This window comes from Phalacrocorax carbo, chromosome 3, assembly GCF_963921805.1.
Source record: "Phalacrocorax carbo chromosome 3, bPhaCar2.1, whole genome shotgun sequence".
NCBI classification, from domain to species: Eukaryota; Metazoa; Chordata; class Aves; order Suliformes; family Phalacrocoracidae; genus Phalacrocorax; species Phalacrocorax carbo.
This window is the reverse complement of record NC_087515.1, coordinates 58,201,142-58,217,597: the sequence shown is the minus strand read 5'-3', so window position 1 is coordinate 58,217,597 and position 16,456 is coordinate 58,201,142. Positions and strand designations below refer to the sequence as shown.

At 37.4% G+C, this 16,456-nt stretch overlaps 1 protein-coding gene across 4 annotated transcripts in view; it reads right to left on the bottom strand.

The window, feature by feature from the left end:
* Window positions 1-16,456, bottom strand: part of MTHFD1L (methylenetetrahydrofolate dehydrogenase (NADP+ dependent) 1 like) — a 161,554-nt gene that overhangs the window by 104,906 nt on the left and 40,192 nt on the right. For all 4 annotated transcript variants that reach the window (XM_064447033.1, XM_064447034.1, XM_064447035.1 and 1 more), the window contains 5 exons: window positions 15,784-15,891; window positions 14,809-14,883; window positions 11,826-11,928; window positions 8,072-8,148; window positions 4,347-4,487 (listed from right to left, as the gene is read on the bottom strand). In XM_064447033.1, the coding sequence (XP_064303103.1) occupies window positions 4,347-4,487; window positions 8,072-8,148; window positions 11,826-11,928; window positions 14,809-14,883; window positions 15,784-15,891 (504 nt within the window). The remainder of the gene's footprint in view (window positions 1-4,346; window positions 4,488-8,071; window positions 8,149-11,825; window positions 11,929-14,808; window positions 14,884-15,783; window positions 15,892-16,456) is intronic.

Sequence of the window (16,456 nt, the reverse complement as noted above, 5' to 3'; positions counted from 1 at the left end):
GTTACACAGACCAGAAGGCAGAGAAAAACCCTTTTTGTGATAAGAAAAATAATGAAGTACTTGTAACTTCCCTTCATTTGAAACTACAGTCCCTAACACAATGATAGAATTTTTCTGCAGTAACAGTTCTGTAAAAAACTAAACCCTTAATTGCAAGCTGAGAAGAACTGCAACCACTTGTGTTTAAAGTGAAGTATGTACACAATGTTTCTCATGAATCAGAGAACAAAAGATATTCAGCTGACAGATCATTTATGAAAGTAAATACAAAGGTATTTTTTTTGGTCCTGGAATTACTGAAATCTAACAGCATGGCACAGAAAGTAAGCTAGGAAGAGGTCTTATTTAAAAAAATAGTGACATATTTATTTAATATTTTTCATAGCTGCTGAAATACTGATCTAGGGCATATATACTCATTTAATTTCACATAAAGATATGGCATGTGTCCATCAAAATTCTACTACACTGTGAAAGCCAAAAAGCAATTTAGTCTTCAAAATACTGCACAATGATCACCACATTTTGGCAAAGACTTCTGTATGTTCCATTACAGAGGACAGATATTTAATCCATTACTCTTGTGGAAGGAGTCTTCTCAATTCATGCAATATTCAATTTATCTTTTTTCTATTATTCCTAGCCTGCCTCTGCATCTGGTTTATATCTGCCAATGTGTATTTTAGGTTTTACTGTTGTATTTTTATAAATATATTGCATATAAATTCAATATTAAGAGCAATTGTGTTTTCATGGAGTATATTGTGTGTACATCTGGAAACAAATCACGGAGAAGGGTTTTGTGGTTTTGGTTCACATAGATTCCAGTGAACTAAAGACTACTGTCAAACATTTAAACTTGCATATATTCAATCTGGGCAGTATATATAAAACATGAAACCCAGGGTTTTTTTTTAAGTGACAGGTAGGACTGACCACCACCCATCATTCAGGTTGTGTGATACTTCCCATGATAAAGCTCCCTTTAAAATTTGTTAAAACTATAGGCAGTTGCAGTTCTTTGGGCTAAAATGTTCCATGTCAAGTGGCTATGACAGATTCAAGCTTTTAAACTTGATCTTGTTTTATGAACATTTATATCAAAATGATCGAACTGTTCTTGGAAAAGCATGTATATTGTTTTTCCAAGAACAGTTGTCTTGAGATCTTTTCTTTCCAAGCTATAAAGCTTTACCTCCTCTCTGACCCTGACTTGAAAGAAGGATGAAAATTCAGGTGAAGAATGGCTTCAGATCAAACCTCTTACCACACCTGAAAATTTGTTCAAGACATAAACCTCGGAAAAACAAAAATTACAGTTCAGATACTCATTAATGAATGCTTAGCCTTACTCCAATCCTGCCCAGATAGTTTTTCCTGCAGTGTGCTTACAGCCTAGGGTGTAACAACCATATCTACAGTCTGCACCAGGCTGGACCAGCTCTGGGTGTGAACATCTGGGCCACAAACAAGGATCTCTTCTCCTGGATCCTACAGGAATCCTTTCCTAACACATACAAGAAGATACAACCTACACAATCCAAATGAAGAGGGGTCAAAAATTGGGCTTGCAGAAGCATAGTAACAACATAGGCAGCACAAGCAGCAGGGGGAAGAGTAGATAGTGCATTTAAAGTCTAGAAACAGTAGGTTTAGCTGCAAGCTGTTGAAACAGACTGACCACCTGTGGGAAGAAATCAGGAACAGAGATTAAATTCCACCTGATAGAACTGAAATTTATCTTTGTACATATGAATTTATGACACGGTATGGTCTTTGATTATACATCTCCTCCTTTATACAGTACACTCTCACAAGTGCAGTACAGTTATTTGTAAGCTCTCTCCCCTTGTACAAAGTAACCGGTATTTAATTCGATAAAGAAATCTTAGTAAGAAAACCCACTACTAATTTCCCTTTTTGACATTTCTTAAATCCCAACACCACAGCATCTGGCTTCTTCATCAATAAGTCTGCCGAAATTAATAATTGGTCCTGTTTTCAGAAGAGAAACAGGCATACACACGGATCAAACTCAAAAGTATTCACCAAATTTGGATGCTCAACCTGAGGCAACATAAAATAATTTCTCCTGGTTCAAGGTTCTTTGTGGTGTTTCACTCTTCCCACAGATTTCAGCTGTTTAGCTCCTGGGTATCAAGCCAGATTGAGGAACGCACAGCTCTTCATGTACTGTACGAATCAGTTTGTATGGACACAGCATCACACATAAGCTTTATGAAAAACACAGGAATAGAATTCAACTCTCCAGAAAGGCACTTTTCTGCCTTAACCATAACCAACTGTTCTTCCCATAGTTCTCATCTTCATTTGTAACACATTCCACAACAAAGGAGGTAGGAGTTTCTGCACCTCACAATCATGATACGTACCCAAGTCCTCCCTATGCATGGTATGAAGAAGAGAACCTGCAGAGGAAAAAGAAAGGCAGCAGCATGGCTGCAGATGGTCAAAACACATACCCTTGACACTGTGATGAATTTTTGTTATTTTTTTTTCTGGGCAGTTCTTCCAGTGTATAATATAGAATACCGCTTTAAAGACGAACTAGAAACATATGTTCAGCACAAGTGACATTATCGAATGATTGAGATGCTAAGCATCAGAAATTTTATTTAAAAAAGCCAAGAAAACTGAATTAGTAACAGACATTTTGCTGAGCACTACTTTCACTTTAGGGACATAGTGGAAAAAATTTTCAAGTTCTTTATGCACTATTCGTATTTTCAGCCCTAACATTATATTTCCACAGAGCAACAACACACAAAACAGAGTACAGAAAAGCAACTGCTTTCATTCATCAAGCCTAGTAGCATTAAGTGGTTGAAGACAGGTTAAATATTTTGCAATATTAATATATTAAAAGTACCTTCATACGAAAGTAGCATCAAGATTAAAGTTGCATGTTTCAAATGTAGTTTTAATTCTGACACTGAATTATTTTAAAGTTTTTGCATATGTATTATAAGGTAACTCATTCCCCACCCCCCTAGATTTGGCCAAGACAAAGTTATGCAATTGAAAAGGAAAATCAAAACTTCAAATAGTTAGAATATTAACTGTAGTTCTTCATGCCTCCTGCGTAATTGGGAGTAGTTGATTTGCTTTGAATTTTAATGATGACTGTACTTAGAAATTTTGGTACCCTTATATTAATTTCAATCTTAAATCCAGGCAAGCTAGATATTATGTTTTCATTTACTTATTAAACTGAAATCTATTAAGGCTGTGAAGGTACTCCTAGCTTGTGGATTTACTATCTTTGCTGACAAGGCAGGATACTGGTTTCTCTGCTCATTCTAAAAATGCAGTAAGTTTGTGCAGATGTCCACATAAAAGTGACAAACAGGAAAAAACATGCATGGTCTCTGTGATACAGGCAGTCAGTGCCAGTAGAGTGGCATGAAAGCACAGCTCCTAGAGATATCACAGTTGCTATAAGGATGTATTTAGAGGACAAAGAAAGCACAAAAGCAAAGCATTATCATATTTATTGCGTTTAAGGTGTGCTGCCAATCTTCAGTATATGAACTTAATTGAGCAATTATGCTTCAGAATTCGAGGAATGTGATGTTACAGGAAACTAGTGCCAACCACAGTGAGCCTACTCCTGGCGTACAGCTGGATTGTAAGGGTTAACCGGTAGCTTCTGCTGCACCAGAATCTGCCGTACACAAATGCGTGATCTTCCAACCATTGTTTACTGAATCACAGCCTGGCTATAAGGGCTAAAATTTGATGTAAAGGCAAAACATATTGACTTCTTTCAGAAGTTGAGGTAGGGAATGAGGAAACAGCAACTAACTAATGAAGGTAAGGAAGGTAAGGTAAGGAAGAAAACGTCTGAATGACGTGAAGAGATAGCCCTGTCCCAAGCACTATCAGGAACCTATGAATTAAGAATATTTTGTTTCCATTCTGATTTAGTGGTATAAGCATTCATGTGGCAACTATCCAACTATCATCGTAACATCTGAGCCCACTTTACAAGTACAGTAGCAAACATTACCAGCTCTCTCAAATAGGAGCCCGCACTCTTGACTCCCTCCAACACCAGATTTGTTTGCCTTAAGAACTGCAGAGAACTATCCAAGTAGGTTATGGAGACCAGAGACTTCCTGAACCAGATGTTACCAGAGAGTTGGAGAAATGAGTTCTACATCTTGTTCTCATTGTAAGCAAGTTTTGGCCCAGAAGGTGAACTTGCTTTGATATCTGACTGTGCTGCTCAAAGCAAAATCCTTGGCATGCACCTGCCTTTCTAATGCTTCAAGAGGCCAAACACTCATCAGAGGTTATTCACAGGCCTACAGCACTGAACTTACCAAATCCTCTGCTGTTACTGGTTCTCCTTTCTTGTCATTAGCCACCACCATTTTCCCCAGCCTCTCCTTCATGTCTTGCAGGCTGGTGGTAAGTGCCAGGATGGCCATAATTTCACTTGCAACAGCAATATCAAACTGAGCCTGTAAAATAGAAGTGAGAATCACGGACCAAATCAAAGTCAGGTCAAATACTCACAGGGAATCATCAGGAATAGACCCGGGAAAGACAGATTTCACACTGGAATTCAAACAAGTTCTAAACTGTAACCCACAGGTTTTGTGATTACTCAGACTAGAGTAACTTGAAACGCCTTGTTTATAGTCCCTCATTAATGTCCTCTGTTACACTTCATTTACTTGGGGACCAGCCTTGCAGAGTGCTTAGTCCCTTGGCTCACATTATCCTTAGCAGAAGCTCCCTGTAGGAGCAAGAATTTTTTTTTCTGTGGCAAAAAAGAAAATCACCAGATGTGTTTTGAGCTTTACTGGCATGAACACAACATTGTGTTGGTCGGTTTTTTTCTGTAATGCTCTCCAAAAGTTTTTTTATTCTGGTTTCAAAAGCATTCTTGTTACATTTGATCATTCTTTTTCTACATAAACTAAAAATTTAGAGTCTATGCTGCTAGGTCTTGTGCTTGACCTATGATAATGTAAAATGTCACCCATATTTTTTTAAAATGAACCAATATATAAGTTAAAAACACCCAAGAACTATCTGTGACATCAGTTTTATTGCTCCTGTAGGAATATGTCCATATTGTGCAGTATTTTAGCACAACATAAGCTGTGGTCCTTACCTCTAAGAGCTTGCGGTATACGTTAGCAGTACTTGTACTAATTTACTATTAGTAAATTAGGCCACATGGTGTCAGAACATAAACAGAGAAAAAAGGCAAAGTTACTCATGTATTATGTGATAAGAATGCAATGTTGGGGGTAAACAAGAACTACAGCTTGTTTAGTAATCTCTCCAGCAATTAAAGTCTAATAGAAAAAAAATGTAGTAACAAACATCCTACTGCTAGCTATGAAAATAAAAGCTCCCAAGACTATTTCTATGTCAGACCTCTACCAGATGTATCCCATACTGACTAATACCAGAGGAGTCTGTTCAAATCAAGGGCTTTGCCTATTCTTAAGAAGCATCTACATAGAGATTTGTTCACTATTACCACTCCTACCCATTTGCCTAGTGCTTTAGCAGCCTCTGCCCTTTATCTAGCCTATGTTCCTGCTTTTAGGTTCTATATTGACAACTACAGCCCAGAGCAGCCCTACTCAGGCTGACCTCTATGTACTTGCACGTTAGTCAAAACTTCTGAAGACACCTGAGCACTATTCTGCATTGGGCACAGACAGGGAGAGATATATACCATGGAAAACAAAAAATAATCCTGTAATTGAGGTTTTCAGCATAGGAATTCAAATGAAATGCTGAAGTTACAAAACAGATTTTCTGTATTCCCTGGAAGCAGTTCTATACAGAACAGAATAGCGGGGTACACAATGAACACTGTTAGCGTTATGATGACGTGGATGCTACTATCTTCTGAAGTTAAGGATGTCCCTGGTAAGTCATTGCAGCATATATAGACAGGAAATAAGCCTGAGGACTCTATGAATATGAAAAATTTCTCATATACTGGAATATTATCTAATATCAGGATATTTATCAGGAGATCAAAAAAAAAGTTTTTATTATCATTGTTTCTATATAGACCCAAACAGGCACAGGTAGATGCTCAAAGCGTGACATAATATTTAATTGAAAAAACAGGCACAAAAGACTGTGGTAGCAGGTGCTATTTTAACTCTAATAACCTTTATACACCTATGAAGTGCTGACAGAAGCCTTAGCTGTAAAGCCAGTTCTCTATTGATGAAAGGATCCACCCACATGGATTCAATTGCAGGATCAAGGGCATCAGTCATGTAATACTCTTTAGAAACCACAGCATCCCTGTTCATTAAAATGCAGACTTTTGTGCCTGCTGTGCTCTGCCATTACACACAGGTGCTATTGATTTTAAGAGTGCTAGAACATCACTCCAAATATTTATAAAATGCATCTGTTAACTATGAAGTCCTGTTTTCTCTGGATCTCCGGCTAGGCTCTGAAATGAGTTTTCCTAACTGTTCTCTATTTCTTGAGTCACTAAGTCCATGTTAAAATGTGAATGGATATGCATCAGTCCAGCACATCAAAACTGAAAGCATCAAGGTCATTTTAGCCGAAAGAGCACAGAAGCAACATTTGATGGCCATATGTCAACTAGTGTTCTATAACAGAACAACCCATGTTCAACTCAGCACCATAATTACAGCAGTAAAATGCTGCACAATAAGGCTAGCAGAACCTGGCTCAAAGCTAATAATCACACTGAGTCACTGAAACAAATCTAAACATAGGAAAATGTCTCAAGTGTTGAAGGAACTTGTACCAAGTACAATATTTTGTAGTCCCTGCCCATTATTAGAGATGATTGTTAGCTAAAATTGAGTTTTCTGTAAGTTAAAGACAGAAAAGTCTCTATCCAGTGTGTTTAAAATCAAAACAAGCGAGCATTTCTAGTGGAAGGTATCCCTGCCCATGGCAGAGGGGTTGAAACCAGATGATCTTTAAGTTCCCTTCCAACCCAAACCCTTCTATGATTCTATGATTTCTCTTTTAAGTTGTTCTCTCCAATTTGACTGCTTTACCTGCTGAACTGAGCAAAGACATTAGCACTATTTTTCAGTCTCTTTATTTAGGCATAAAGTCTAGAAGAGGTCTGAAATAATAAAGAAAAATTAAAGACAGGATTTCCAAAATGAATTAAAGCCTTATCTCTACCACAATAGCTATTTACTTCACCTCAAAATAGTCAGAACCTCATTAATTTCATGATCCAGAATGTTAGATTACAATATCTTCACCGAATTAGGAGCAACTCCGCATCATCACAATGAGTTTGTTCCACCTGGCATTGCTGTTCCACTCTGCATTGTTTCAGAAACGGATTTACCGACGTGACACCAGGACCACTTGTCAGATAGTGTTGGAAAAGTCTGGGTTTCAATTTGTCAGTAAGTTCATTAATAAACTTCCATACTCACACAGTAATGTAGGTAAGCTTTTTACACTACGTGAAAATACACACATGCTCATTTTATGAACTACCCCTTCAAACCCACATATTAAAATGAAGCACATGGTCAAAGCTCTTACAGTTTAGATCCCAAAGCTGAGATGCATGACAGGGAAATGAAAACTCTGAATAAAAAGCTAATGATCCTGTTCAGTCCTCACCAACAGGACCAACACCACATAACCCACCCCTCCCCCAGTTTTTTAACATTAGGCTTAAATGTAATTTAAATTATATAAATATTACATAAATAGTTTGAGGAACTTATTAAAAAAGTAAGAAAAATCATACCAATTAATCGTACAAGGTCATAAGGGCACCTTTTATACTCATAGTATGGCAATGTTGAACCCCTAACATATGCAATTTTTTCAAGTGCTTTCAACACCGTGCAATATGTGTTGGTTTTTGTTTCTGAAACTTCAGACCCAGTTACTCATTAACATAATCAGTTTCACTGCAAGAATATTATACAACAGCAACAGATGTTAGCATTGCAATTCAAAGAAGTATGCTGAAAGAACTGCAGAAACATCTCTCAGCCTCTAAAGCAAAGTCTGTCCAGAATGAAGTATAGTAACTGCCTTTACATACCTGACGGACAAATCCTTTCTCTGTATTTGCCTGCCCCACTGTTATTTTGCGCAGGAACCTGTCATTTGTATCCACCACTGAAATAAGAGAACAGCAAAAGCAAAATGTGTTAAACAAGCACTTAAAAGATCTGGGTTTTTCCAGGCATACCTGTTGTTATACATTTAAGATTCAGCTGCATGAACAGTGTATCGACAGCCATGCTCCTGCATGTTAGCATTAGCACTGACTTCATTTGTCTCTTCTTGTTGATACCTTTAGATGACAGATTGAAATAATGCACATACAATTTCTCTGAACAGTATTTGATGTTAAAAGATTCTTAGTATTCTAATCTACAAATTAATATTTTACCTACATAAGAAAAATCTTTCTTAGTAGATACAATGCACCTCAGACCTACTTCAAATCATTTCCTTCATCATCGACTTGTTAAGAATTGATTTTAAGACTGCATGGTATAGGTTAAACTTGGTCTGTTTCTCTTTCAAAGGATGATTATATTGTCAGATCGGTTCTTCCAGACAAGTCACTTTCTTGCACGTCACAGTAACCAGCTCCACATTCAGCTGCACAGCATTCAAAGGAAGTTTTTTTAAAACTGCCAAGACCAACCATCTGCTATTTAACACAACTTCAATTTCAGACAATTGTATTTCTAACCTGGAAACACTTTTGGTATTGCAAGGGCATGTCCAAACCATCTTGTGGAATTGCTCACTTCACTAATAATCATCGCAAGGCACGTTCTCCAATTCTGCACTGACAACACTCAACTTCAAACGTGCCTTTGTAGAAACCAAAAGGAAGGGCTAAGAATAATCAAAGAGCGCTCTCATCTGCTGAGAACTGATCAGGATGTTTCTTAGGATGAAACACTAGAAGGACGTTTCTCTTTGCTAGAAAATGAGACCGAACCCCAAGACCCAGGAATGGCAATCCCTACAGAATGCAAAAATAGGCTCTCTCTTTCTTATGGGCTCTTCAGCCCTACAAATGTTTCAGTTTGCACCAACCCTAAGAGAAAGGGTGGAAGGTACCCTTGATTGGTTCAGCCTGTAGCTTGGCAATCAGGTCAATCTTCTGTTAGTTGTAGATTTAAGCTCTGTTCATTTAGAAGCAGAGAATCAAGGAACCTCCAGAGAAGTCGTCTGTACTAAAGGTTAGTGAAATCACCTCCTCCAACTTTTTCCACTGCTTTTGGAGATAAACAAATTTGTCTGTACAGAAAAGGATGACACAAATACGCAAGAACAAGAGGTAATTTGAATCTCAATCCTACACAACCTCACTTCAGGGTTGTGAGTGAGTTGGGAGAAAAGCAAGGTTTAAGCCGCTTCCCCTCCTTGGGCATTTCTCATGGGGCTGTGGTAAATACCTTCTTCCCACTACATGGTATTTAGGCCCCTAATTTCTTCAGGAATTCCATTTAAGGGATGGTGCAACACAAATTTGGTTAACTCATTTTGGTTTCTATTTATACACAGTCATACTCTAAGATACTAGTACTGGCTGGCAGAAATTGCAGAACAGAGGCCGGTATATGGAAAGAGTAGCCTCACACCAAGCTGTGGTACCATATGGCTTGCCTCCTATTGCCCAAATTTCATAAGACGTATCTAACAAAGGCATCTGATGATGCTATAAAAGACAGATTTGTGACAAGTTAATATTTTTCATGTGTTTACATTTTGTGGGACAAAGAAGGGCTTTTGTCAATCTGTGAACTAACTGAACTGAGCTGAATCTTAAAGGCAAGGAGACAACACAGATGCCTCCTTGCATTTGACAATTTTACTAATGTTTTTGTGCCATTTGAATTCTGATCTGAGGATAGCCTGTCCACTGAGTTGCTTTTTATCTGGCCTTTCCTAGTGAAATCATGACATTAACACCCTAACCATGAATTTATAACTACCCCTGCAACTCTTTCTGGTCACTGGGATACACCAGCTTTCTCACCATGGTCAGAATTCCTTCTCCAGGAAGATTCCAACAGCTGCACTTAACAGTAGTAAAATAAGAAATAACTGATTTTGCCACAAAAGCAGTATCTTGGAAAAATTACTAGTTTGGAAAGGAAGTGTTTCTAATTAGAGCTAGATATTTCAGCTCAAGTTTTGAAGAGGTCTGGCTAGGCAGGAAAGACATTTAGGTCTGCTTAAGGCTGCTCATGAGATTGAGCTTCCCAGGAGGAGAAGGGCTAAGTTTTTGCTTGGGAGATCAGCATGCCTTCTCCAAATTTTCTTCCTTCCTTGCCCAAAGGAAACATTTCAGGAAAGTTTAGGTTCAACCAAGTGTTAGGTTTAATGTATCTACTTCCTTTTCCTCTAGAGATACAAACAGGATCTGAATACCAGGGGAAGGGTAAGTAGGAGGAGACTTCCCTTCTTTTCCGAATGTTGCACTTGTTCAAGTTAGTATGAGATGACAACGAACTTTAAGCTTGTGACACTTCTAAGGAAACAGGTCCTGACTAAAATGATTTGCAGACAATCTGATAGCTTTCTTTTCTGCTCTACAAATTCCCTTGTACATAACAAGCTTCACAGACATATGAATTGTAGAAACAGTCCCAAGTAAAACATTTTCCAAGTTATCTAAAACATTCCTAAAACCAATTCTCTTCCTTAAATGTTTACAATATATACATCATATAGAGTTGTGCGGAATAGAAGTTTCACTAACATTGTTTGAGATGAATTAAATAACTTGCTGGAGGTTAAGCTATTGAGTAATATTGCCTCCTCCCAAACCTGTGCTGATAAAAATGATGAGTCTTACTACACTAAATATTTATATTACTCCTTCATCCTAATACAGGTCTTTTCCAGACATACTGTGTGATTAATAAAAAACATCTTATGCCACATCCCTCAGTATTGTCTTGAGAAAAGTATCCCAAGTCTGAGATGACACACACAAAGGGCATAATAAAGCATGGCCAAGACTCCTCACTTCTCAATAGATTCACCTTATTTCTCTGAGCATCACAATACGTTCCACTTAACAGTGATTTTTACCTAATAAAACTTTGGTGTTTGAGAACTGAGAAGAAAATAAAATCCAATGGAATTTAGCTCAAAACTTTATGCAGAGTTTACTTGCTTAAAAAAGAAAGAGATAGAGAAGTTGAGGTAAACACTGAAATTTAACCCAGCACTAGAACTGGAAAATGCAGAGGGGAGTTGTCTAAGGGTGTGAGAGTGGACGTGGGTTTGCTTGGCATACATAGTTGAAACTGCACCACATCTTTCATCTCTTCTTCCTAACAAAGCAAGCAACTCAAGACACTTTAAAAACAGGAAAAACACATAATCTGTGAGGCCTGTTTAGTCTCTGAGCTACCCAGACTGCTGAGCTGGGGAGGATGAGGGACCAAAATCAGGGATCAAAATCAAGCAGAGTAAGTACAAATAATCTAAAACCATAATAGTCATGGTTAAAAAAAAAAAGGGTAGGATTTGCAAAATGCACAAAAAAGCCACTTTGGTATGTTTTGAGATGTATTATCTAATGTGAGAGAAACAAGGGATGTATCTTTCAGAATATTAGCGTGTCTTGAGTTACTACAGATAGTTGACCAAGTTTAGAGCAATGTACTGCATCCAAATTTGTTATACAGCCACATTTCCCACTTGCAGATGGGTTGTTCTTAGAGAGCAGAAACAGCTCTGATTAATGTAAAATTAAGCAAATTAGGAAATGAGTTATAATTAAATCTAAGCTGAAATGAGGCTTTTTGACTACCTACCTCTTTGCCATGTTATGGTAGATGGGTCTATATCAAGGCGCACAAATTTGCCAATCTCCTCTTCTGTTAATGTCCCAGGATCAGTCTTGTTTATTCCCAGCCTCTACGCAAAAACAAGTTAAAGAAATGTAATGAAGTGGCTTTTTTTGCTTCAAAAGGTATAGCTGCTCTGGCTTATCACCCCCTCTTTTAGCAAGCATTTTGGAAAGAAGCATGTCAGGACCAAAACTATTAAAAAAAAAAAACACACAGGAAACCACCTGTAAATAAAATATGGACAAATACAGATAGAGAAATGAAAAGAAAAAGGAGAAATATACATAGGCCATTAAAGTAACAATCTTTCTTACACAGCAGAAACTCTTAATGTAAACCAAAAAGAAAATTCAACATCATCAGTTGCTATTAAAAAGATAATTAATTGCTTGCTCTAGTTTGTGGAAGTCTTTGAAAGACCCATGAGTTGTCTTGTGTGAATCATCTTTGAATTAAAATAAAAACTTCTGTTTTAAGAGCCCATCATTCATAAACTCAGTCACTTATCATGAATGAGCCAATACCTCCTGGCTTTTACAGATTCACTATTTCAGCAACACCAAACCTTTTTTTAGGTGAATCAACATAAAGATGGATCAGAAAACTGTTGTCTTAAGCAGGGAAAAGAAGTCTTAATTTTCTCTGGCATTAGAAAGCATTCCTCAGTGAATTAACCAACATTCTTACACTTCAAGACTAAAAATCAAGCAAATCTAAAAGTTTAAAATACTGAATTTTGACGAGCTACTACAGTTAGTTCCCTATTTAAACCAACAGTTATTTATAGAAAGCTGGGGACATCCGTTTGAGAGTATTAAAACTGTTTTCACTACACTCCTATTCGAAGATTGGTCTCAGACTGTGAAGGATGCTTTCAAATCTGGATGCAGGCACTGGGGCATTTCCCATTGTAGTGAGAAGGGAAAAAGCTGTTGAGAACGGCTTGGAAGTTTTGATGCTTGGTACCCTAAGATTTTTCACCCCGGTTTCAATGAAGAAAGGCTTATGTCCTCAACTGCCAGTCCTGTATTCATATTTTTCTAATCTGTTGGCAAATTTTAATCCAATTTGACACAGTTAAGGGATAGTTTCTTACAAATTCTATGAAAATAGGCAGATTGAGAAGGGAGCAATATCCCACTAGCATCACTACTGAGGGATGGCAGTCAGAGTTCAGTGCTCATGCCTCCTGGTTGGTGTATCAGGCATTTGCCCAGATACATTTTTCCAGAGCATTTTGCCCAAAGCATTTTTCCACAGAGGGTTGACAGCAAAATTTTCAGTCATTTTTATAACTTTCAGCTGTTGCAAGAAGGTCTGGGCACTGGGACTGCAAAGGAAGCAGCCTATCCCCAGGGTCTCAACATCTATACTGGATCTAAGCAGCAAGAAAAAAAGCTGACTGATCTGGATGCAGATGGGAAGGAGTGAGACACAGAGCTGACATGGAAAAGGAGACAAAGAAAAGGCTGGGATAGAAGTAGTTAAAGAGATGAGGTAAGGTAAGGAAGGTAAGGTAAGGAGGTATTGAGCTACTAATTACTGGGCGGGAGGGGGGGAAGCAGAGGAGCAAGGGAATGAGAAAGGTAGCTCCTGAGGTTAGACAAGGTGTTTAAAATAAAAAATTTGCATGGGACTTTCTGCAGTTACAAGTCCAAACCACACATGTAAGGGAGGAGTTTCAATCTTAATAATCCTCTTTGGAAAAAAAATGTAACCCCACCGCATAAGATACCTTTTAACATTTGATTTTTTCTTTTTTTTTTCAGTATAAGGCATCATTACAATAAAAATAATTCACAGCTAAATAATTCAGTTATATTGGAAATTATGATGCACATATTTGAATGTTATAAAGCTGAACTTTTTTTTACTCAGTTGCAGCTCATGTGAGGAGAGAGAAATCCATTTCACCTGCAGAGATAGTTGGTACGTCATGAATAACCAAACTGCTCCCTGTCCTCCCCCTGTTGCCCTACACAGTGTAAACAAGGACAAAACAAAAATACTCCAACATTCTGATGGAAAATTCTGTGAGATCTACTATGCCATAGAGGCAAGCAGGTATCATTCACATTTTAGTTTATCATCTTTCAACCAAGCAGCACATAAGCTTAAAATGTGATGAGAAACTTTTTTTAAAAAAAAAACAACAACAAAACCAGGAGCTGACATTACCTCTATCTTCCTTTCCACCCCCCAATGCCAAGTACACACTTGGCAGCTATCCATTGCCATCCAGTGACTCTGCACAACACTGGTCAGGACTCAAAAGCCTACCACAAACATGGAACTGGAAGCCGAAGACCGAAGCTGTCCTTAAGGGTCATATTCAAGGGGTTCATATTCTCCTTCCCCTATGCTAGTTGACCGTGTTGCACTCTCATTATTTATCAGAATAGCAGGCTCAAATCCAGATACGTTATTCATACATGAATTACACAGGAAGCTCTTCTGGAAGCATCCAGGAAGCAAGATGGGATGTAAAGCTATACTGTGTACACAAATGTACTTCTACCCCTCAAAGGACGAACACTGTCAAACTGACATCAATAAAACCCAGAAGTATATGCTGTAATAAACTTTCAAAACCAGAAAATATTGCAAAACCAAAGAATGTGAGCTTTCTAACTTGACTTTACCATAATAGGAAAAGTATTTTAAAAACTCTAATATTTCATCAGGAAAGACACAGCATTTAAAAACATTATTGGTTTATTTCAGGAGAAAAGAACAGGAAAAATGTTGGTTATGAAAATAATATCAGACCCAAATCCTATTACTTGAAGGAGGATGATTTTCGAAAAAAGCCTGGACTTGATAAATTCGTGAGGGAGGTTTATAGAAACTTGGCCCCATACATCAAACAATTAAAAAAAGTTGCATAACAAGAGTGCATTTTATGAAGAGATACTCTAATTGAGGAGAGAGTACATTAACAACTTACTCTCAGACGGGCAAGCTGAATAGCAGAAAATCCTCTCACTCCATTAATTACTGGAACCAGTCTATTATACAAAGCCTAGAAAAAACACACAAGAAGTTAATAAAACAAAAAAAGTTACAACAAGGAACTATTTAAATAAAAAGTTAATGCTTTTATTTTATTTAGACTAATTTCAGTAAGAATTTCCCAACCACATATGTTGGACTTGTTAGCCATTTAAAAAAAAATTCTAAGAAGGTGGTAGTTCTTAAGTAATACCTATGATTTAACAGTCTAAATCCAATTACTAAAATTGTTTCTATGTTTCACAGGAAAAAAAGTATAATTTTTGAAATTGGGAACCCTTTAAAACTTTAACCAGAGTCCAATATCCAAACTATAACTATCATTTGCCAACTGGCCTAAATGCACGTTTGTGTCGTACCAAGTAAAGGGAATATGACAACCCTGCTCAGTTTTAACACTGCAGTCAAAAAATGAGGCTCCTTCCTTTACTTTCTGCCTTTAAAGACTTGAGTTAGCATTTCTGTTAATGTCACAACAGATTTAGCGGAAAGAAGAGGATGAAGTTTATTTTCACCATAAGCCCTTCTTCTTAAGGTGTATCATACCCAACTATACATCAGAAGACTAATTTTTAACTTTAAAAGGAGTATACAAATTATTAAAAAGAATAAGATTTATGGAGAGAGAACACATTTTTTATTTAGACTATTTAGAACAGTGTCAAATAGTTGACAATGTTCTGGGCATAAGATCCTTACTTTAAAGACTATCTTATGATATCTATATGCCATAAAAAAATTTATGCTATAACCATACTTTCCCAGCAGAACACAAAATGGCTTCCACAATAGCTTCTGTTCACACAGTGAAAATATAAAAAGATAGCCAACTTATTTTGCTTTGAAATGTAGTTTATTGAGAAACTGACATGAAAAAAATGCCACGTGGATATTAGAAAATAATTCTCACCTTATCAGACTGAGTGTTCTCATGCAAGATCCTAGCATCAATAGCAGCAGCCAGCAAATTATTCGCAGCAGTTATAGCATGAATATCTCCAGTCAAATGAAGATTGAACTAGAAGGTAAAAACCCCAACAAAATCTTTTTATAAGAAGCCATTTAACTCATTCGTTAATCTCAGACAGATTAGCAGAAACGGTCCCTGCCATCTCCCTGAGGTTGCAACACAGATTAGTCACCTATCAGCATAGATGAAATATTATCAGGCTGAAAATACACTGAGCTATACAAAGGACTTGTTTTTACCTGAGTACGTAGTAAACTGCCCTTAGTTTAGCTGTATAAAGCCACAGACATCTTTATTCTTTGCTAAATGATCCAAGAATGAAAAGCCCAGGGCTATGGTTCCACATCATTAATACTAAATCAATTTACCGTCAGCATTTACTGTTTGACACAGATCAGAGGTGCAGATTTCTGCTGAATCCCCTGGAGCACACCATGTGTGCTGGCTTTGGGGATGTATGCCAGCTTTCTGCTAGCCACAGAAGAACAGCCCATAGCTGACCAGGCGTGGACTTTGCTGATACAAAATTTGCCCAACAAAGTTCTGTGGAAAAATCTGAAATCAGTAGTTTAGATTAGATTAGGACTTGTGTTACGTAGGTACTGTATTTTTT